Source organism: Ctenopharyngodon idella, chromosome 6 (genome assembly GCF_019924925.1).
Source record: "Ctenopharyngodon idella isolate HZGC_01 chromosome 6, HZGC01, whole genome shotgun sequence".
Classification (NCBI taxonomy): domain Eukaryota; kingdom Metazoa; phylum Chordata; class Actinopteri; order Cypriniformes; family Xenocyprididae; genus Ctenopharyngodon; species Ctenopharyngodon idella.
Window position 1 is genome coordinate 33,627,604 of NC_067225.1, and position 23,807 is coordinate 33,651,410.

The 23,807-nt window shown below is 39.5% G+C and overlaps 1 protein-coding gene across 3 annotated transcripts; it reads right to left on the reverse strand.

Moving 5' to 3' along the window:
- Positions 1–1,156: 1,156 nt before the first annotated feature.
- LOC127513937 (rho GTPase-activating protein 40) lies at positions 1,157–22,311 on the reverse strand. Of its 3 annotated transcripts, none has more exons than XM_051896174.1 (15): positions 20,992–22,311; positions 14,243–14,439; positions 13,934–14,154; positions 12,050–12,128; positions 11,532–11,683; positions 9,618–9,783; positions 9,433–9,524; positions 9,082–9,159; positions 8,822–8,981; positions 8,639–8,721; positions 6,332–6,541; positions 5,218–5,361; positions 4,417–4,559; positions 3,411–3,466; positions 1,157–3,032 (listed from the first exon to the last, which is right to left on the reverse strand). In XM_051896174.1, the coding sequence occupies exons 1-15, from the start codon at positions 21,234–21,236 to the stop codon at positions 2,929–2,931; spliced, it is 2,130 nt and encodes a 709-aa protein (XP_051752134.1). In that variant the 5' UTR covers positions 21,237–22,311; the 3' UTR covers positions 1,157–2,928. The 3 variants fall into 3 exon arrangements, with proteins under 3 accessions (XP_051752134.1, XP_051752132.1, XP_051752135.1); XM_051896172.1 differs by having other exon boundaries at positions 4,417–4,562; XM_051896175.1 differs by lacking the exon at positions 20,992–22,311 and adding an exon at positions 16,248–16,970 and having other exon boundaries at positions 4,417–4,562.
- Positions 22,312–23,807: the final 1,496 nt, after the last annotated feature.

Consider the following 23,807-nt stretch of genomic DNA (forward strand, 5'->3'; position numbering starts at 1 on the left):
TTATGATATAAAGTCAAAATTATGACAAAAAGTGAAAATTGACAGTCATAATTATGAGATTAAAAAGTCAAAATTACAACATTAAATCAGAATTATGATTAAAAAGACATTTATGAGATTAAAAAATAGAAATTGAAATATTAAGTCGAAATTTTGAGATTAAAAAGTCATAATTATGAGATTAAAAATTCAAAATTATGAGACTGTCATAATTTTGAGATTAAAAAGTCAAAATTATTAGATAAAAAGTCAAAATTACAACATTAAATCAGAATTATGAGATTAAAAAGTCATAATTGAGATTAAAAATAGAAATTATGAAATATTAAGTAGAAACTTTGAGATTAAAAAATAATTATGAGATAAAAGTCAAAATTATGACAAAAAGTGAAAATTGACAGTCATAATTATGAGATTAAAAAGTCATAATTAGGAGATTAAAAAATTTAAATTAAGTGGTGAAAAGTAGAAATTATGACAGTCTTAATTATGACAATTCAAAATTCTGTCATAAATCAAAATTATGAGATAAAAAGTCGAAACTATGACATAAAAAAAAATGTCAAAAAATTTGACTTTTGTCAGAATATCCTTCTGGAGTCTTTGTCGCTGGTAACGTTCCCATTAGGTTATGAAAACATTATTTCTGAATATTCTCTGAACTGAAAGTTTTTTTAAAAATGCAAACATTCCATTTGATTGTTCTTCAAACATTATCAGAATGTTACTTTTGAACGTTTTCTCAACGTAAGCAGTAACATTTAAAAAATATTCCATGAACGATGAATAAATAATGTTTTTGTGCTAACCTTTTGAGAACATTACAGACCAGATAACTTTGAACGAACGCTGGAAGAACGTTTGCTCATAACTTTGAGAGAACCTTGCCAGAACGTTCTGAGAATGTTCCCTGTTTGCTGGGTTACATATCTATTGAATGGTCCAGATGAAATGTTGAGTGTTGTTTACTCCGAGACATATTGAAGGAAGAACCTGAAACATATCTACAGAATTTCACATACCATAGTAACACCACAGCAACCACCCACAACACCCTAGCAACCCAATAGCAAATCTTTAGAAAATGCAAAACTCTAGTTTGTTTAGAACAATATATTTCATCGTCAGACTAGCAATATTTCTCAAATGCTCATCATCAAGTGCGCAGAGACGCCATGCGGCTTTAATTTGAGTTTCAGATCATCTTCATTATGACAGTGTGTCAGATGAACATAACGACTCTAAAACATAATGTTCTCAAAGATGATGATAAAATTGTGAATGTGTTTGTCGCGCAGGACGACAGCGTGTGATGGATGTTATTCTCTATTACACAGCATGATCTCACTAACACTGACAGACTATATGAGCTGCTGCAATGACAAATGGCATAATGCACAATACTGTCTGAATGTGTGCGCCGTAAACATGTGGAAGCTTGTTTCCAACACACAATACTAAAGAAAAAGGCAATTTTTCTCGCAATTACGAGTTTATAAATCGCAATTCTGACTTTTTTCGCAACTGCGAGTTTATAAATCGCAAATTCGACTTTTTCTCGCAACTGCAAGTTTACAATTCGCTATTCTGACTTTTTTCTCGTAATTGTGAATTTATAAAATGCAATTCTGACTTATTCTCACAATTATGAGTTTATAAATCGCAAATTCGACTTTTTCTCGCAATTACAAATTTATAAATTGCAAATTCGACTTTTTCTCACAACTGTGAGTTTATAATTTGAAATTCTGACTTTTTTCTCGTAATTGCAAATTTATAAATCACAATTCTGAATTTTCTCATAATTTGTGAATTTATAAATCGCAATTCTGACTTTTTCTCGTAATTGCGTATTGATAAATCGCAAATTTGACTCTCACAATTACGAGTTTATAAATTGCAATTCTGACTTTCTCACAATTATGAATTTATAAATTGCAATTTTGACTTTTTTATTACAATTGCGAGTTTATAAATAATATAAATAATTCTGACTTTTTCTCATAACGGTTAGTTTATAAATTGCAATTCTAATTTTTTTCTCGTAATTGCGAATTTATAAATCACAATTCTGACTTTTTCTCATAACTGTTAGTTTATAAATCACAAATCTAAATTGTTTATTGCAATTATAAATTGCAATTCTCGCAGCTGCGAGAAAAAAGTCAGAATTCAGAATTCTGACTTTTTCTCGCAACTGCGAGTTTATAAATCGCAATTCTGACTTTTTTGCAACTGCAAGATATAAACTCAAAGTTGTGAGAAATCTGAATTAAAGTCAGATAAAAAGTTACAATTAACTTTTTTTTTCAAGCTTCCATATAAACATCAGGTTTGAGTCAAAGGAAATACAGAGAGATAAAGAGATGTCAAAAAGTTTGGAAGGTGCTTCAATGCAGTACAATAACATATTTAAATGAAGTGCTGAAGGTAATAATTCAGATCAAAAAAATGTAAAGCTGACAAAAGAGAAAACAAGAGCTTTGCGTCCTTTGCTGTCTGTAGTCCGAAGAGCTCCGAGGAACTTCATGTGTTTAATACTGAGAGGCATCAGATCTGTACAGCACATTCATTCATCACATCTACAAACACAGCTGTGCGCTGGAGCTTAATAAATAATCCGAAACATGGACGCAATAACTGCATCAAATCTCAAGCGGTCGTTCAGCATCAAACCATGACAACACAACAACAAAAGTGTCCAAATAAAACGCAGAAGTCCAGCTTCACGACATCATTAACGGTGCGGCACCGGCGTCAGAGGACGATCTCAGAGCTTCTCGTGAGGTGACGGCAGTGTTCAAACCTCATTATCATACCTGAGAAACACCAGCGCTTTCATTCATTCACAGATGCTCTAGTTCCCCTCAAGGGTCAAAGGTCTCCTGGTTTCTATCTAAAGGAGGGTGTTTGTCTGCTGGTGTGTCTCTACTGCCCTCTGTTGGCCGATCTCAGTTTGATGATCCATTCACCGCTGGGGTTGTTGTTGTGCAAGTCAAACAAATGAGTCTCTGGATCCAAACGATGTTCACCTGAGCCATAAAACAAGATTCAGCCATTACAAATATACATGTATAGCTTAAAATATATAGTGTTGACAAAAAGTATTATTTAAATGCAGTTAAATCAACCTGGAAACTGTGTGAAACATGAATTTATATATAACAAACAAACCCAGAGAGTTGACTCATATAATATTAATATTATAGTACTGTTTTCTTGTTGATAGCCGTCATATGAAACTAAAAAACCCAAATAAAGAGCGTGAATTTCACCACCACAATATTCTCATATATGCATTTAGGATTTGAGAACTGTAATAACCCTGTTTTGGGTTTGGAAAACATCTTGTTTTGTCACATTTGTTGTTTATTGATACATTTTGGCAAAAAACAAAAATAAAAACTTACCGATGTTTCCACCAACTTCATAGATGGCACAGTCTGGGTAGGTTGTTGAACCATTTCTGTGTGAGGGAAAGATTAAAAAAATAATTGTACCAAAGTATTTTATTTTGTGTGAGTGAATGTGTGTGAGTGTGAGTGAGTGAGTATGAGTGTGCATGTGTGTGTGTGTGTGTGTGTGTGTGTGTGTGTGTGAGTGTGTGTATCAGTGTGTATGTGTGTGCATGAGTGTGTACAAGTGTGTTTGTGTGTGTGTGCATGAGTGTGAGTGAGTGTGTGCATGAGAGTGTGTGTGCATGCAAGTGTGTTTATGTGTGCGTGTGAGTGAGTGTGTGTGTGTAAGTGTGAGTGTGCATGAGTGTGTGCGTGTGCGTGTGTGTCTATATGTGTATGTGTGTGAGTAAGTGTGTTTATCAGTGTGTATATGTGTGTGTACGTGAGTGTGTGCATAAGTGTGTGCGTGCGTGAGTGTGTGTTTGTGCGAGTGTGTTTGTGGGTGCGTGAGTAAGTGTGTGTGTAAGTGTGTGTGAGCGTGTGTGAGTGAGTGTGTGCATGAGTGTGTACGTGAGTGTTTGTGTGTGTGTGTGCATGAGTGTGTACGTGAGTGTTTGTGTGTGTGTGCATGAGTGTGTGAGTGTGTAAGTGTGTGAATCTGCATGAGCGTGTACGTGAGTGTTTGTGTGTGTGTGCATGAGTGTGTGAGTGTGTAAGTGTGTGAATGTGCATGAGTGTGTGCGTGTGTGTGTACGAGTGTCTATATGTGTATGTGTGTGAGTGAGTGTGTGTATCAGTGTGTATATGTGTGTGCACGTGTGTACGTGAGTGTGTGTGTGCGCGAGTGTGTTTGTGTATGCGTGTGAGTAAGTGTGCGTGAGTGTGTGTAAGTGTGTGAGTGTGCGAATGTGTGTGTTTATGAGTGTGTGTGTTTGTGCATGTGTGTGAGTGTGTGTGTGTGTGTGTGTATGAGTGAGTGTGTGTGTGTGTGTGAGTGAGTGTGTGTGTGTGTTCATACCGTTTCAGGAGACCTCTGCCGTTATCAGAAGCGTGCAGTTCTTTATAAAACTGTGACATCAGGTCTGAGGCGCGAGAGTTAATGGTGAGACGAAACTCCATCGAGAAACTCACGTCACCCAGCTGGATCTTTACAGTACGACACTGCTGAACACACACACACACACACACGAAGAAAAGAATTAGTTATCAATAACTGATCATTATGAGCCAAAGATCATTAGCCAAAAACTGTCCTCAAAACCAAAAGAAAAAATAAATTAAATATATAAAAGATTATCATAAATATTTGAACATATTACTATTATACATAATTGAATGTAATATTATATATTATTATGAATATATATTTTATAATATTTTAAATGAAGAAAATGAAGCTTATTTTTATGAGAATGAAACAATTTGACAGCTGTTACAATGAATGTCAAATAGGCTTTATTTCCTTTATGCAAAATAGAATTATTATACATGATTTTAAATGGACCTGGACATGTTTATTTCATGTGTGATTCAAGTCATAATCGACAATGATTCTGTTTTTATAAATATTTCACAGCACATAAGCTCACATTACGATCTCCAGTCGAGTACGAGCTTTACGCACTTCGTGTGTTCTGTCAGGTCCTGTAAGCGTCTGTTCCTGAGACTAAAGCCTCTAAAGGGATCATCCCATCATCTCCTCATCCTCTCACACTCACGATCTGTCGTTCTCGTGCTTCCCCTCCTTATTCCATCTATATTCATTAAACGGACGCTTTTATCCAAAGAGACTGACAGCTTGTACCAAACTCTCTCTCACCTCTCCAGAGTTCTTGTCAGGTTTGTCCCTGCTGTCCGTGTGGATCTTCCTGAGCAGGTGCTTGATGCGTTTGTCGTAGAACTGGTACCGACGGCTGCTGTTCTCGTTCAGCTTCCTCACCTGACTCAACAGGAAATTAGGAACCTACAGAACAGCAGATCAAACGCTCACCAATCAAACACGCAGCAGCAGTTTCCATGCAGAGTTGAGTTTAACTAGTGCACAAAATTGGAATATGCATTTGCAAATAAAGCAACGTTTCCATCTCATGCTTTTAAGATGACAAACATCACTTCCCGTGAAATATTAGTAATAAAAATCTGATATTTTCTGCCATTTTCGCGCGTTTCATTGATGTTTTCCCACATGAAGTCGCTTCTTTTTCAAAAATGATATTTGAGAATTTTTGATATTTGAGACATTTTTCTGGTCACATGATGTGTCGAAGCAAAGTCATGTGACTTTTTTTGTTGCGCGTCATGAATCAAGTCCCCCCCCAGGAATCGGGTCTCCTTTAGGACCCAGGTGGTAATGCCTAATCAAAAGTTATGGTGATGTTTTGACTAATTATAACCTATTTCACTATTGTATTGATGTTTATTACATTAAGTGCACAAACAACATGCTTGAAATATAAAATTAATGCCTGTGTATTGCATAATAAAACAAACTGGAAATGCAACCATGCAAAATGTATTTTTAATGGTCATTATATTGCATTTTAAACAATATATATCATAACGTGATTTTGCAGGAATTATAATCAGGCGCTGAAAAAGTCCACCAATGGGATCACTCGGGGTCCTAAAGGAGATCTGATTCTTAATCAGGTAAATGTCCTCCCATCATAATTTATGCATATGTCTTTTGCAATGTGAGAAACTAATCTTTTCAAAACTTTGAATCAAATGAACCAACTGCGTCGCAAAATGATTCACTGTTTCGAAGCGCTGGAAACGCCAAACACTAGTGACCCCTGCTGGTCAGAACAGAGTAAATGCAGCATGAAAACACCTTTTACAAACCAATTGCAAATGTTTTATTGAAAAAGTACCAAAATGTGCATGAAAATAGGTGGATGGAAACAGCAGATGAGATGGAGAGAGCTCTTTACCGTCCACAGCAGGTCCTGGTAGCGGATGAGGAGTCTCATGATGTCGGCCGCCCGCTCGGCCTGACCCTTCTCTGGACCGTCCACCGCTAGTTTACTGGGCACGGCCTTATGCAGGAAGAGGTTCGGAGCCATGATGGTGGAGACGGCCCACAGGTTCATGCGGTTGCGCCGCTCACAGAAGACCACCTTACTGAGAAACTCCAGCAGCGCCTGGACACACATTTAATCGCTCTTCAAGACACTGTTTTCCTCAAAAACTCAAAAGAGGAGCGTAAAACTCAGAGCTGGACGATAATATAGTTATATTTTGCATCAAGTAGTTGAGATTTGCTGTATTGTATACAGTACTGTTTAAAAGTTTGGGGTCGGTAAGATTTTTTTAATGTTTTTGAAAGAGTCTCTTCTGCTCACCAAGGCTGCATTTATATGATCAAAAATACAGTAAAAATTATGAAATATTTTTATAATTTAAAACAGCTGTTTTCTATGTGAATATATAGTAAAATGTAATTTATTCCTGTGATCAAAGCTGAATTTTCAGCATCATTACTCCAGTCTTCAGTGTCACATGATCCTTCAGAAATCATTCTGATATGATGATTTGATGCTCAAGAAACATTTATGATTATTATCAATGTTTGAAACTGTCTAAATGTCTTTACTGTCATTTTTGATCAATTTAATGTCCTTGATGAATAAAAGTAATAATTTCTTGCAAAAAAAAGTTTTGACCGGTAGTGTATATTGCTTTACGTGAGAGAACAAAAGACGATATTTTGAGAAATGCCTCAGTGTTTTTGTGTCTATATAATGAAAGTCCAATGTTCCAATGTTCTTCGAAAGAGAGAAAGAGAGTCACATGGGTTTGAGTGACATGAGGGCGAGTAAATGATGACAGAATGATCATTTCTGGCTGAACTAACCCTCGAAGTAAATTGGGCTGTGAAGAGCGTTTCATGTGACTTTTAACATTCATCAACAGCAGGAGCTCAACACAAAGAGACACAGTTATATAAACGGCCGACTGTGAGCTGAGTTACGCTTGAGTGAATCTGGTGTGTGGAAAGACCTTCAGATACACACACACACACAGCAAATGTTGAGTGTGGTAATGAATTTCTCTTATGCAATGGAATGAGTCACGTCTATGACAGAGCAATGTTGGCAGGCGTGTGTGTGTGTGTGAGAGAAAGAGTGTGTTTATAAGTGTGTGTGTGTGAGCATGTGTATGAGTGTGTGTGTGTGTGTGTGAGAGAAAGAGTGTGTTTATAAGTGTGTGTGTGTGAGCATGTGTATGAGTGTGTGTGTGAGTGTGTGAGAGAGAGAGTGTGTTAGTGGGAGTGTATGTTTAACTGTGTGTGTATGAGAGTGTGTGTTTACATGAGAGAGAGAGAGTGAGTGTATGTGTGTTTGAGTTATTTTTGTGTGTGTGTGTGTGCATGGGAGTTTGTGTGAGTGTGTGTGTGTGTGAGTGAGTGCATGTGTTTGAGTGTGTGTGTGTGTGTATGCGTGCGTGGGATTGTTTGTGTGTGCGCGTGGGATTGTGTGTGTGTGTGTGTTTTTGTGTTTGTGAGTGTGTGTTTGAGTGTGTGTATGATTGAGTGTGTGTGAGTGTGTTTGAGTTATTTTGTGTGTGTGTGTGTGTGTGTGTGTGTGTGAGTGTGTGTGTTTGAGTTTGTGTGTGTGTGTTTAAGCGCATGTGTGTGTTTGTGAGTGCATGTGTTTGAGTGTGTGTGTGAGTGAGTGCGAGTGTGTGTGAGTGGGATTGTTTGTGTGTGAGTGTTTTTGTGTTTGTGAGTGTGTGTTTGAGTGTGTGTGTGAGTGTGTGTTTGAGTATGTTTACGTGACAGTGTGTGTTTTTGAGTGTGTTTACGTGACTGTGTGTGTGTGTGAGGGAGTGTGAGTGTGTGTTTGAGTATGTTTATGTGAGAGTGTGTGTGTGTTTGAGTGAGTGTGTGTGATTGAGTGAGTGTGTGTGATTGAGTGTGTGTGAGTGTGTTTGAGTTATTTTGTGTGTGTGTGTTTAAGCGCGTGCGTGGGATTGTTTGTGTGTGAGTGTTTTTGTGTTTGTGAGTGTGTGTTTGAGTATGTTTATGTGAGAGTGTGTGTGTGTGTTTGAGTGTGTGTTTACGTGAGAGTGTGTGTGTGAGTGAGTGAGTGTGTGAGTGTTTACGTGAGAGAGTGTGTGTGTGTGTGTGTGTGTGTGTGTGTGTGTGTGTGTGTGTGAGTGTTTAATTGAGTGTTTGAGAGTGTGGGGTGTGTGTGTGAGTGTGTGTGTGTGTGTGTGTGTGTGTGTGTGTTTTGTACCTTCAGTGTGTTTCTGTTGGGTTCTGGCAGCAGCAACACAAGAAGATTCAACATGTGTAGCTTCTGCTTCAGATCTGCTATATCTGTACAAACCAATTAAAAAATTATTCTTCCTCAGAAAGACTCTTCAGTCTGTAAGAAACACTATACCACATACAGGACCTGAGGGAGACCCTCACGCACCTCTGACAGCGCTGAAGGTGTTGAGGTGTTCGGCGGTCAGCAGCGGCGCCGGGAGTTCACGGATGAACTTCTTGAGCAGAGCCGCGGCGTCGTTCGGACTGACCTCGTCCCAGTTGAACGAACTGCCGTAAAACGAGTTCTCCAACTTCTGCTGCAGCACCTGCGAGGAACACGACCACCGTCAGCCTTCATGCGACAGAACAAGTACTTCAATGGATATGGTGCTACTTTTTTCTTTATTATAATATGTTTTATGTTACTTTAATTCTGGCCTGAGACCCTGGAACCCGCAGAATCCCCTCAGAATCGAGACCATTCTTCTCCAGAAATGACAGAAGCTGAAAACAAGAACACAATCATGTAGAAAATACCCAAGAGTCCTAGTTTCGAACTTCAAAGTCTCGTAACATTTATCTTTAGCAACAATGTAAAAGTGAACAGCACATATAAACATCGATATCTATGGGTACAATATGCGTCACATGACTAAACATGCGCATCGTTTTCAAATTTATCCACTTTGGAGAGCTTCTTCTAAAAGCAGGACATCTAAGTAATAAACTGGAGTATAACAGGTGAGAGGTGTAACAGGAAATTATGTCATCACGTACTGCTTGGAGGAAGAGCGGGATGTGAGTGCTGGGTTTGATCTTCTGATCGCTCTCCACCAATGAGGCGAGAGGAACGCCAAACAAACAGCTCTCTGACAAATGGGAAGACATGCGACAGAATTCTGATTATTCCTGACACCGATCAAAACAGATGTGGTCAGGTGACAGGAAACTCACTCACTCACCAGGGATTTTCCTTTTGCAGGTTTTGTGTCGTTTGACCTCGAGCTCCAGAAGGTCACACAGCGCCGTCATGTCAATCAGCGCCAACTGACGGACCTTCTTCATGTCCTGCTGGGAAAGATCCACCACCCTCGTCACTCCTAACCGGCACTGTGGACAGATGACCCTCTGAGAGAGAGAGAGAGAGAGAGAGAGAGAGAGAGAGAGAGAGAGGAGGAGGTGAGACGCCCATACTCATATTTAGTAGGGGTGGGAATCACCAGAAGCTTATTATGATTTAAGCAATAATATGATATTACAATTTTAAACATTTGCGATAGTCTCAGTGTTACAATAAAATATATTTCCAACTGCAAATGTCCCCAAAGGAAAACTTTGGTCACACATGTTTTTATCTATTAAGATAAAGTTCTCAGTCTGTTCATTTCACACTTCAATGTATTTGTTTTTACAACACATATTATTTTAAACAGTTTTACAAAGAACAAACTAACACCCTATAGACTCTATACTTTATGCTCCTTTTCAGTTATGAAATGTAATTATGTGTTGAATCATATTCATATTGTTGTTTTAAGAAGATACATAATGCAAAAAAGCACTTTCTTTACACACTGCACATGTCTGAGAGAGAGAGAGAGGGATGCAGTAGCGCTTATTTACTCATGCTGTTTGTGAAATTACAGTGTTAAAGAAAGATTTCAAATGATTAATTCATGCATCATAAGTGTGGAGCTTATGGTAAAATAATGCACCATACTCGCAAACCCAAGCCGAAATTCAGGCCCTGAAATAATTGATACATGGTGTCTGTGTATCCCTACCATCTCCATGCAAAAGACTGTGATACTATGATGTATACAGACAGACAGACAGACAGAAAGACAGGCAGACAGACGGACGGATGGACAGAGAGACAGTCAACCAGACGGACGGACAGACAGACAGACAGACAGTCAGACAGACGGACGGACGGACGGACGGACGGACAGACAGAGAGACAGTCAGACAAACAGTCAGACGGACGGACGGACGGACAGACAGTCAGACAAACAGTCAGACAGACAGACGGACGGACAGACAGACAGTCAGACAGACAGACAGTCAGACGGACGGACAGATGGACGGACAGACGGACAGTCAGACGGACAGACAGTCGGATGGATGGACGGACAGACAGACAGACAGTCGGACGGACAGACGGACGGACGGATGGACGGACGGACGGACAGACAGACAGACAGTCAGGCAGTCAGAAAGACAGGCAGACAGACGGACGGACGGACAGACAGACAGACAGACAGACGGACGGACGGACAGACAGAGAGACAGTCGGACAGACAGACAGACGGACGGACGGACGGACAGACAGAGAGACAGTCGGACAGACAGACAGACGGACGGACGGACGGACGGACAGAGAGACAGACAGACAGTCAGACGGATGGACAGACACAGACGGACGGACGGACGGACGAATGGACAGACAGAGAGACAGTCGGACAGTCAGACGGACGGACGGACAGACAGACAGACAGACAGACAGACAGTTGGACGGACGGACGGACGGACAGTCAGACAGACAGTCAGACGGACGGACAGACAGACAGACGGACGGATGGACAGACAGACAGACGGACGGACGGACGGACGGACGGACAGATGGACAGACAGACAGACAGGCGGACAGACAGACAGACAGACAGACGGACGGACAGAGAGACAGACAGACGGACGGACAGAGAGACAGACAGTCAGACGGACAGACAGACAGACAGTCAGACGGACAGACGGACAGAGAGACAGACGGACGGACAGAGAGACAGACAGACAGACAGGCAGTCAGACGGACGGAGGGACGGACAGACAGACAGGCGGACAGACAGTCAGACGGACGGACGGACAGACAGTCTCACCGGCAGTGTCCCATCATCTCTCCTGCACTGGCTGCTGTTGTTCTGTGGTAGTTTGGCTTGTTTCAGTAAGATGGCCGCTTGTTCACAATACGCCACGTCTGTGATAAAGATCTCCTCCATCTGTAGTCCTTGAGTCTCCTGCCCACTGACAGCTACACACACACACACACACGCTGTTAATGGCTGTTCTATTGACAGCGGGAAGCGTTCAGTATCTGATCCATTTGAATATCATTTCCATGTGAAAAGGCAGGAAATTGCATCTTGTGTTCAAAGGGCACATGCTGTATTCATGCACGCATAATCAAAGCTCTGACAGATTACGGCTCCATCTCTCTGAATCTGAAGCATTTTAGTGTTATTAAACACACATATGCTCTTATATTAATAGGCGTGACAGGTGAAGATATGCAGCTGGAAATAAAACTGAATAATGAACAGACCGGCCCTTTAAGATCATGACGCTCTGTGAGTGTGTGTGTGTGTGTGTGTGTATGAGTGTATGAGTGAGTGTGTACCTGATCGCTGTGTCTTTGTCACACTGTCCATGTTTCTGTGCGTGTCAGATTCGCTGTTGCGTGTCTCAGGATCTGCTGACTGAATAGAAAACAATTAGTTACACACATACACACACACTCACACACACACGCGCGCAATGTCTTATCTCTGAATTCAAGCCTTTATTCAGGTGCCAGTGATATGATCTGACATGACGTGAGTGTATTGTGTGCTGTGGAGAACGAGCACACGGGTCTTTACAAATGCCACGAGTGACTGTTTCTGAGCACAGATTTTGTCCTTCTGTTATAACACAAAAATAAACACAGGGGCATCTACATACTTTTTAGCTTTCGATCTCACTATTACAAAGGTCAAGACAGTTTTATTACAGAAAGAGTTACGCCGAGGGTTAGTTCACAACAAAAATTCTGTCATTAATCACCCTCAAGACTTTCGTTCATCTTTGGAACACAAATGAAGATATTTTTTATGAAATCCAAGAGCTTTCAAGTCCCTTCATTGGGAGCAACGAAATTTACACTTTCAAGTCCCAGAAAGGCAGTAAAGATGTCATTAAAGTAATCCATGTGACTCAATCTTTAAATTCAATGTTCAATTCAATGTTTAACCTCAAATTTATGAAGCGATGCGAGTGCTTTGTTTGCACAAAAAACATAATTTACCACTTTATTTACAAAATATGAATCTCCAACTCTCGCAACAACTCAACAAGCATGCATCGTGGTGCTCTCACGAACGCGCGGTGGAGATTCATATTTTGTAAATAAGTGGTAAATTATGTTTTTTCGCGTAAGCTAAGCACTCACTTTGCTTCATTGAATTGAGGTTAAACCACTGGAGTCACATGGATTACTTTAATGACGTCTTTACTACCTTTCTGGGACTTAAAAGTGGTAGTTGCGTAGACTGTCAATGGAGGGACAGAAACCTCTCAGATTTCATCAAAAACATCTTCATTTGTGTTCTGAAGATGAACAAACATCTTACAGGTTTGAAATGACATGAGGGTGAGGAATTAATGACAGAATTTTCATTTTTGGATGAACTAACCCTTTAAGTGTTTTGGATCTAAAATCAAATATCAGTAAAAGCACATACACACACACACACACACACACACACACACACACACACTCACAATTTTTTAGCATTTTTTGCCTTGTTTCCAGTCGAAATATCTAAAAATTCTTAAATCAAGATGCATTTACCAGACAAGTAAAATGACATGAAATATTATGTCTTGTTTTCGGAATAAATAAATATATAAAAATAAGTTTTTGCTTAAAACAAGCAAAATTATCTGCCAATGGGGTGAGAAAAAAAATCTTGTTTTTGGTTTTGCTTGTTTTAAGCAAACTTTTATTTATTTATTTATTTTTCAGAAAACAAGACATAATATCTTGTCATTTTACACCGTGTCCTAACTACACGCGACGCCGCGACTCACGATAAAAGGTATATTTTCCATGTTAATCAAAGTTTTTGTCCTAACTATGGCGACACGTGATGATTCCATTTTAGATACGGTTTCTATTTTTCTGTGACGTCGCAGCTGGAACATCAACACAAAGTATAGAAAGATAATCATAAGTGCTGTTTATGTGCTTTATTTATTGTTAAAAGTGTCTAATGTCCGTTTGAATATCATTTTGTGTTCTCAGCTTTATCACAGACGAACTGCTTGTCGCTACAATCTTATCACATCACGTGTAGTTAGGACACCACACCTTGTTACTTGTCTAGTAAATGCATCTTGATTTAAAAAATTTTAGATATTTAGACTGAAAACAAGACAAAAATACTAAGTAAGAAAAGCATTTTTTGCAGTGCACACACACAGACCCACTCACACACACTCACACACACAGGTGTGCCGTTACCTGCGTGATGGGCGATGCGAAGACGTCTCTGACGTGTCTCGGTGGGGTTTTGTTCCTCTTGCGCAGCGAGCAGGTGTACGAGTCGATGCGTCTCTGAACCGCTGCTGCTTGAGTCTTGGTGAGAGTCGACAACAGCACCGCTTTATCCACGTCCTCTTCTTCACCTGTTACCAGCGGAGACAATCCAGCATCCTGCAGCCAGAGCTCCTCCTGCTCGCCGTCTGACACACACACACACACACACACTTGGGTCAGTCCATCAGCGTGCGTCTCTGCATCATCTCACAGCGTGATGCGTCTCTGTCTCACCTTCGGACTGTCGGGAATCTCGTCTGCTGCTCTCCGGCTCGGAGTCGCTGCTGCTCCGTATGGTCTCCACTTCACTCCAGAAGGACTCCAGGCACAACCTGTCGGGCTGCTGCGCTGTCGGGAGGTCAGGTGAGTCCGGCTGCGGGTCCCGAGGGTCCGCCCAGGACTCAACATTCATTGCGGTGAGGCTGCAGTCCCTGAAACGCACAGGAAGAGGAAGATGATGATGATAAAGAAACAGAGATTTCATCTCAGGCGACGTGTGGCCGATGCAGCCGCTCTCATAACGCAGTAATGGGAAACATGTTCTATGCAAAGATCTCAAACTACTTCCTGTTCAGTTTCTACAGGTAACTGACCCCCGTGTAATGAGTTTCTGATGACGGCTAAGTGGACATTAGTGAAGGACGTCTGGTAAAACCAGTTTCTGTTTAGCTGCACAGATTAAATCAAAGCTGAAACTACTTGTACAGATTCAAACATGTCAGTCGACTTCAGCAGCGTTTCATCATCATTCACACAGATACACAACATACGTTTGAGCAAAAGTCAAAATGTGAAGTCACTGATCTGACTGATGTGTGTTTTAATGGCAGAAATCATTCTAATATGATGATTTGCTGCTCAAGAAACATTTCTGATTATTATCAGTGTTGGAAACAGTTTCATTTTCAAAATTCTTACAGTTCAAAAGAACAGCATTTATTTGAAATAGAATCTTTTGTAACATTATAAATGTCTTTACTGCCACTTTTGATCAATTTAATGCATCCTTGCTGAATAGAAGTGTTAATTTCTTATTTATTTATTTTTTTAAATGGCCCCAAACTCACAGTTTCCACAAAAATCTGAAGCAGCACAACTGTTTTCAACATTGATAATAATCATAAATGTTTCTTGAGCAGCAAATCATCATATCAGAATGATTTCTGAAGGATCATGTGACTGAAGACTGAAAATTCAGCTTTGATCACAGAAATAAATTACATTTTACTATATATTCACATAGAAAACAGATATTTTAAATTGTAATAGGATCAAATCAACCACATTTCAGAAACTTCCCCGGCTCAAATTTTTTATTTTTTACATTTTTTTCTGTAGAAAGACATACATAAATAGTGATGAAAGCCAAAATATTAAATGTCACAGATGTATATTTACTGAGTAATCCACTATTTTGTAGAGGGGGTCAAAATGACCATTTTCACCTGAGATTTGGAGCAAATTAGAGGGGTGTAAAAATGACTTTAGAAAGATGGCAGCATCATTATTTTATTTTCACACAGAGATTGGTAGATCTATTAGTAAAATCTGTTGACTTTAGCAATCTTTGTTTCATTATATGCCAACAGTGACCGTTCAAAAAGCACTTCTTGTGTTTTTTGCCCCAAGTTTGCATGCCTGTAACTCAAGAAGTATTAAAGATATCTTAATATCCTTTTAGATTCTGGTTCTTAACAAACTTTTCTTTTGGTATCTTCAATTTAAAGGCCCTCGATGGTTCAATCCCAGAGATATGGAGATCTAAATGCGGCTCCATGAGTAAATTGGTCAACTGTACACATTTTCAGTGGTCAAAAACTAAATGTGGGTCACTTTGCATATAGATGATACTACTTTTATTTTAAAGTGGAATATCTGAAAAACAAATAATGTTGAAACTAGAAATATATCTTGTGTTTTTCTATCATCTCAGTTGCATTGAACATACCTGTCTGAGTGCCATAAATGTTCCTTTTCCAAAGTTTGCATGTCTGTATCTCTAAAAGTATTTAAGATATCTTAATATCCTTCTAGATTCTCATTCTTAACAAACTTTCCTTTTGAAATCTTCATTTTCAAGGCCCTATATAGTTCAGTCCCATAGATATGGGGATCTCAAAGCAGCTCCATGTTCAAATTGTTGAATTTTACCCAACAATTTGAACATTTAATATTTTGGCATTCATCACTATTTATGTTTCAGTTCTCAGACTCAGAGACAGTTCAGTAAAGACTGTACCTGGTAATCAGTTGAGTTTGAGTCTGTTGCTCACGCAGGTAGAGAAGAAAACGTCTCGGTCGACACATTTTTCCACGCTGGACGGGTTTAGATCGAACCAAACGCACCACATTCTCCTCTCTGGGCTTCATGTCCGTATAATACATCCTCACTTACAGTCCTGCTGCCGAATCAGTGCAGATTTCTATTCAATCCAGATATTTACATTATTCCTCTGACACACGTTTGCCCGTCACATCTTTCTCTCATTCTCCAATAGATTTGCACTTTTTTATGCTCCAATTCTTCAGTTCTGAGTGTAAAAATGTTCCGCTTTCAAACAGAAGACGCACAAGGACGTGTCTATTCATCAGCTGCTCGTTACTGTCTCCTTTATCTCTGCTGCTGCAGTATTTGTGTGTGTGTGTGTGTGTGTGTCGGAGTGAAAGAACCAGCAATACCACATCATTAACAGCTAAACCTGCCCATCTGGGACACACCCGACTCATTCACACACACCACATGCCATTCATAATTTCACATATAAACAAAACCATAAACATAAAAGAAAGATATGATGAAAATAATCTTCAACCTCTAACCTACATGTGACCCGTCACAGCGAAAGCTACAATACCAGTGATCAAGCAGCTTTGAGAGCCTCGACGTGCACGACAGGGTCAAACTCTCAAACACTTTCGGTTACAGGTGAAGATCTGCTGTCAGATCAAGACAGCTCGTCTTATTTTAACTGTAAGTAGTTATTTTAGATGCTAAAAACACGGTTTCTCCCATCACATTGATTTAAAGGATTAGTTCACTTCAGAATTAAAATTTCCTGATAATTTACTCACCCCCATGTCATCCAAGATCTTTCTTTCTCCAGTGGAAAAGAAATTAAGGTTTTTTGAGGAAAACATTCCAGGATTTTTCTCCATATAATGGACTTCACTGGGGTTCAACGGGTTGAAGGTCCAAATGTCAGTTTCAGTGCAGCTTCAACACGATCCCAGACGAGGAATAAGGATCTTATCTAGAGAAACGATTGGTCATATTCTAAAAAAAATAAAAAATTATATACTTTTTAACCACAAATGCTCATCTTGCACTGCTCTGTGATGCGCCACGCATTACGTAATCACGTTGGAAAGGTCACGTGTGACGTAGGTGGAAGTACCGATCCAGTGTTTACAAAGCGAACATCAAAGACTAAGTCAAACAGCCTTTACAAAAAAATTAAAACAACGATGTCGGATGATTCTGAAGTTGGAGGAGAAAATGAGATGGAGTTTTTCGCCCTACTTCCGCCTACATCACGCGTGACCTTTCCAACATGATTACGTAATGTGCGGCGCATTGCAGAGCAGTGCAAGACGAGCATTTGTGGTTAAAAAGTATATAATTTTTTATTTTTTTTAGAAAATGTCCGATGGTTTCTCTAGATAAGACTCTTATTCCTCGTCTGGGATCGTGTAGAGCTCTTTGAAGCTGCACTGAAACTGACATTTGGACCCGTTGAACCCCAGTGAAGTCCACTATATGGAGAAAAATCCTGGAATGTTTTCCTCAATTTCCTTTCGACTGAAGAAAGACAAACATCTTGGATGTCATGGAGGTGAGTAAATGATCAGGAAGTTTTAATTCTGAAGTGAACTAATCCTTTAACAGCATTATATTTGGGGAGGAAACCTGCAGAATTTAAACACGGTGAACAGCTGAGACATGGACAGACAATCATTAGTTTCAATATTATTTCTCTTCACACTTTCACAGTTTATGGATGTATTCACAGAAGTTCTGCTCATCATCATCATTAGCATCTTCCTCATATTCGCACAGACATTCTTCTGTCTAACGAGTTAGTGATGCGGACACAGGCCCGTCATCTCTCATTAAATCTGTCAATATTGCACTTAAAGAACCTCCTGGTCAACAGGAAGCCGTATGACGCAGATACACATTTCATTGTTCTGTTCATTCTCAGGCTGCTGCTTCTTTCTACATAAATATGAATAAGTGTGCATTAAAACTAGAGGAATAATACTGTAAAAACACACAGTTTGAGTTGCACATGTTAACATGTCAAGCTCTCGACTCGTCAAATAATGGAATGAAGACGATCAGGCTTGTTTTTTTGCTTTAGGTTCTCATGCCGGAAAAACGGTCAGCTTATTTTTAAACCTGAGAAGTCCCCCTCCTTCCACATGTTGAGATTCATTGTTGTTTCATACGACACACGCAATAATGTGACTTTAATAGAGCGAGAGAACAAAAGCACAGAGTGAACACTAAAGGTTACAGGCTGCCATTACAAACAAGTGAACTTCACTACAAGCTAGACTGACTTCAGCTATATTAAAGCTGCTTATAGGCATTATATGCTGTTTATGATAACTATTAGATTGTATCATTTATTTTTACAATCACAGCACCAAAAATGACTGATAAATTTACACTAAAAAACAAGACTAGAAATATCTCAAATATAACCAAGGACATACTGACAAACAGCAGCTTTGCAATAAATATTTCACTACAAAGAAGAAGATGTGAACAGATTCACTAAAATGATTCAGTCCACAGAGATTGCAGATGGTTTGTGTCATTACAACATGACACAAAAAAGCAATATAGCACTCTGACACACTAAACTGCAAGTTACAGTTGCTTGTTATTGTAAAAGCAATCTGAGAAAGTTAGTGTCATCGTTACGTTTAGTTTCTCCTCAGCAGTGGTTAAAAGCAGCACAAACACAGTCTAATCTGCTTCAAACTCAGTGACAGTGTCTTGGTTACAGTCTTAATCCAGATTGCAGTCGGAAAGCTTCTTATAGTTTGCAGAGTTCAACAGTTAAGTATTGAGATCCTGCCAACCAGGTTTACTTGTTATGCAAGAAAATAACAGTCTTGCACAGTTGAATCCATAACTATTTTGATATTATTACACTCTAAAAAATGCTGGGTTAAAAACAACCCAAGTTGGGTTGAAAATGGACAAACCTAGAGATTGGGTTGTTTTAACCCAGCGAATGAGTTGTTTTAACCCAGCGATTGGGTTGTTTTAACCCAGCGAATGAGTTGTTTTAACCCAGCGATTGGGTTGTTTTAACCCAGCGAATGAGTTGTTTTAACCCAGCGATTGGGTTGTTTTAACCCAGCGAATGAGTTGTTTTAACCCAGCGATTGGGTTGTTTTAACCCAGCGAATGAGTTGTTTTAACCCAGCGAATGGGTTGTTTTAACCCAGCGATTGGGTTGTTTTAACCCAGCGAATGAGTTGTTTTAACCCAGCGATTGGGTTGTTTTAACCCAACGAATGAGTTGTTTTAACCCAGCAAATGGATTGTTTTAACCCAGCAAATGGATTGTTTTAACCCAGCGATTGGGATGTTTTAACCCAGCGATTGGGATGTTTTAACCCAGCGAATGGGTTGTGTTTAACCCAGCGAATGGATTTTTAACCCAGCGATTGGGATGTTTTAACCCAGCGAATGAGTTGTTTTAACCCAGCGATTGGGATGTTTTAACCCAGCGATTGGGATGTTTTAACCCAGCGAATGGGTTGTTTTAACCCAGCGATTGGGTTGTTTTAACCCAGCGAATGAGTTGTTTTAACCCAGCGATTGGGATGTTTTAACCCAGCGATTGGGATGTTTTAACCCAGCGAATGGGTTGTGTTTAACCCAGCGAATGGATTTTTAACCCAGCGATTGGGATGTTTTAACCCAGCGAATGGGTTGTGTTTAACCCAGCGAATGGATTTTTAACCCAGCGATTGGGTTAAATGTTTGACCAACCTGCTGGGTAGTTTTATTTAACTCAATTATTGTTTAAAAATGACTGTATTTCTTGCTTAAAATGAACCCAAAATATGTTGGAAATTAACATTTATTAATGTTTAATAAATGAACATTTATTAATAATTTTAATGAATAATAATTAAACAATAAACATTTATTAAGTTGCTTATTAATAAATGTTCACCTTTTGATTATTATTGTTGCCTCTAGTAATTATGTGTCTGATTTTTAATTTCCAACATATTTTGGGTTCATTTTAAGCCAGACATACAGTCATTTTTAAACAATAGTTGAGTTAAATAAAACTGACCAGCACGTTGGATCAAACATTTAACCCAACTGCTGGGTTTGTCCATTTTCAACCCAACTTGGGTTGTTTTTAACCCAGCATTTTTTAGAATGTACTTTTGAATGTTCTCTGAACGTTCTGAAACAACATGTAGTAACATTTAAAAAAACATTAGACGAACATCCAAATGAAACATTTCAGGAAAAAAATTCCATGAAGGATGTTTTTGTGCTAACATTTTGAGAACATTATCTAAGACCGGCTAGCTTTGAACAAGTGTTTTTTTTCCACAGTGTTTAACTTGTTTCCCAAACACAAAGCTTCGGTTCAGACTCTCATTTCATGTGCAGATGTTAGTAACTTGACGGCTTTAACAACGGTCTGATATTCAGGTTAAATAGTTAACTTGCCGTCCAATGACCCGTACACTCTTAAAAATAAAGCTTTCAAAAAGTAGGTTTTCACAGCAATGCCACAGAAGAACCATTTTAGGTTCCTTAGTAAACTTCTTAGAATCTAATTTTTCTTAGTGTGAAGAACATTTTAATAATCTAAAGAACCTTTTCCCTCTATAAAGAATCTTTTGTGCAATGGAAAGACTGAATGGATGTTCTTCATGGAACCATCAATGCCAATAAAGAGCCTTTATTTTTAAGAGAGTAGGTCCACCGGTCCTACCTGGCAGGAACGCGTCCAGCCGTTTTGCCCGAGCCCAGCAGCCGTCCCGCGTTTTTCACCCACAGCATCCTGCTCTGGTTCTTCGGGCCGCTGGAACCGCGGAGGGCAGGAAGCAGCAGATGGACGCGTCGAGCGCCTGTAATCTCCTCGGCATGTAAACACATCAGAGCCAGAACGCTCCGCACAGGAACGTCGCCGCAGCCCAGCATCCTGCTACAGGAAGAGGGGACGGACGAGGGCAACATGCCTGTGCCGCTGCCACCGCTTCCACTGCAGATAAACAACACGGGAAGCGAAGGACGGAGCTCGCGTGCGGAGATGTCGGTGAACTAGCTGCTTTCAGCCTAAAACTAGTTCTTTCTCAAACCAAACAGAAAAATCTCCAAAAATCAACCGTTCTTTCCATCTGAAGCTGTTCTTTGATTATGTTGCTGCTCAAATGAGCTGAAACTGAGTCGTTCAAAGCTCAGGATCATAATCTTGGTTTTACACAATCACCTGGAAAACTGAGGTCTTTGTTTGAAGGAATAGTTTGCAAGGATTAATAGACTTGTGACATACATCTACGTCAACTAATCAGAAGAACGGTTCAACTCCAAGCTGGACGTTTTCTCCAGGATACGTAACAGACCAAAGGCAATAAAAATCCTGCATTTCCCATTGGGGAATATGGCCAAACAATAAACTAGAATGTAACATACAGTACTGTTCAAAAGTTTGGGGTCAGTAGGTTTTGTTTTACTGTTATTTTAAAGAAATTAATACTTTTATTCAGCAAGGATGCATTAAATTGATCAAAAGTGGCAGTAAAGACATTTATAATGTGATAAAAGATCAAAAAAATCCTGAAAAATAAAATGTATGACGGTTTCCACAAAAATATGAAACTGTTTTCAACATTGATAATAATCAGAAATGTTTCTTGAGCAGCAAATCATCATATCAGAATGATTTCTGAAGGATCATGTGACACTGAAGACTGGAGTAATGATGCTGAAAATTCAGCTTTGATCACAGGAATAAATTATACTTTACTATATATTCACATAGAAAACAGCTGATTTAAATTGTAAAAATATTTCACAATTTTACTGTATTTTTGATCAAATAAATGTAGCCTTGGAGAGCAGAAGAGACTCTTTCAGAAACATTAAAAAAAACCAAACTTTTGACCACTAGTGTATATAAACATAAACTGAACAAAACTTCACTTAAACACTTTCATTTTTATTTTCCCTTGACTGTGCTCATCTTTTGAATATTTGAATCATGTTGTAGATGATCTGAACATGGTGTAGTTTTGGCATCTCTGCGACATCTCTTCTCTGATGACGAGGGCGGGGCAACCTGTCACTCACATGAGATCCACCAATAGCAAACCACAACCATCCAATCAATTCCCACAGACAAAATCAAGCCCCGCCCTACATTTGTTCTTGTTCCTGAAGCGTTTCACTCAGATATACGGCACTATAGGGGAGAAAAGACTAGTGCAACTTCGCTTTTAACATTAAAAACAGAGTAAAAACTCATTAGCGCAGCAGACAGTAGATTAGGATTAGTGGAGTAAGACAACAGCTTTCACCTCTTTCCCTATTGTTGATTAAGGTGAGCGTCTCATCCCTCGATCCGTCTTACAGCTTAATGAACAGAAGCCAATTATCACAGCAGCACGGCACGTGAGAGAGAGAGAGAAACGCTGCTGGAGACTGACATCATACTGATCTTCTGTTTGGCAGGTTTCTCCAGATTCAGAGTCTCGTGTGAAAGCCGCTTCAGAGAGACTGACGCCTGCTGTGTGTGACGGCCAACAAACGCCCACAGATGGCACATCTAACTAAACCGAAGAAAATATGCAGTAGTCGGCATGAAATTTAAGTTGCACTAGTGTTTTCTTCCCTATTGTGCCGTATATCTGAGTGAAACGCTTCTGGAACAAGAACAAATGTAGGGCGGGGCTTGATTTTGTCTGTGGGGAATTGATTGGATGGTTGTGGTTTGCTATTGGTGGATCTCATGTGAGTGACAGGTTGCCCCGCCCTCGTCATCAGAGAAGAGAAGCTGCAAGAGGGAGGAGAAGATATTCTGATTCAAGATTATGAGGAACGTAAAATTTAACACAATAATGATGTGCACCGATAAATCATTTATAATAAACACTGCAATATTCCTTTAAAAAACAAGAATTGTCCATTTTGATTTCATGGTGATTTTAAAGGGGTCCTTAATTATAATTTGACTTTTTTAACTTTAGTTAGTGTGTAATGTTGCTGTTTGATCATAAACAACATCTGCAAAGTTACGACGCTCAAAGTTCAATGCAAAGAGAGATATTTTCTTTTACAGAAATCGCTTTTTAAACAACTGGTAGGGACTACATTGAGCTTCTTCCAGGGTTAGTGACATCAGAAACCCTAAAATTTACATAAACCCCGCCCCCGAGAACACACAACAAAGGAGGCGGGGCCATGTTGGGCTGCTTTAGAGAAGAGGAAGAGTTGTTGTAGTAGAGTGTTGTTGTCATGCCGTCATTTTACGCCGGACTGCTTCACAAACGAGGGTCAATTCAACACAAAAGATTAACATGACGGCACATGCTAGTGGATGAGTTGAATCAACTCCACAGCAACTACATAAATTTATCCACTAACCATTCAGAAACGTCTAAAAGTTGTAACTTCTTCCTGAGTCTCTCCATCAGTGTCGACTCCGGTTTGAACAATGTAAGGCTGAACACTTTCGTCATTTTGGCTGCGTGAGATTCTCCAGCTTTGTTGTTGTTGAGCGACCGAAGCGTGAGCCGTTAAAGCTCCGCC

Excerpts from the sequence above, each read along its gene's own strand:
- LOC127513937 (XM_051896172.1), bottom strand. The coding sequence starts at position 21,236 with ATGTTGCCCTCGTCCGTCCCCTCTTCCTGTAGCAGGATGCTGGGCTGC. Across the intron at positions 9,160-9,432 it reads TCCCGCTCTTCCTCCAAGCA|CTTCTGTCATTTCTGGAGAA; the intron begins GTACGTGATGAC and ends TCTTGTTTTCAG. Across the intron at positions 8,982-9,081 it reads GGTCTCAGGCCAGAATTAAA|GTGCTGCAGCAGAAGTTGGA; the intron begins GTAACATAAAAC and ends TGTTCCTCGCAG.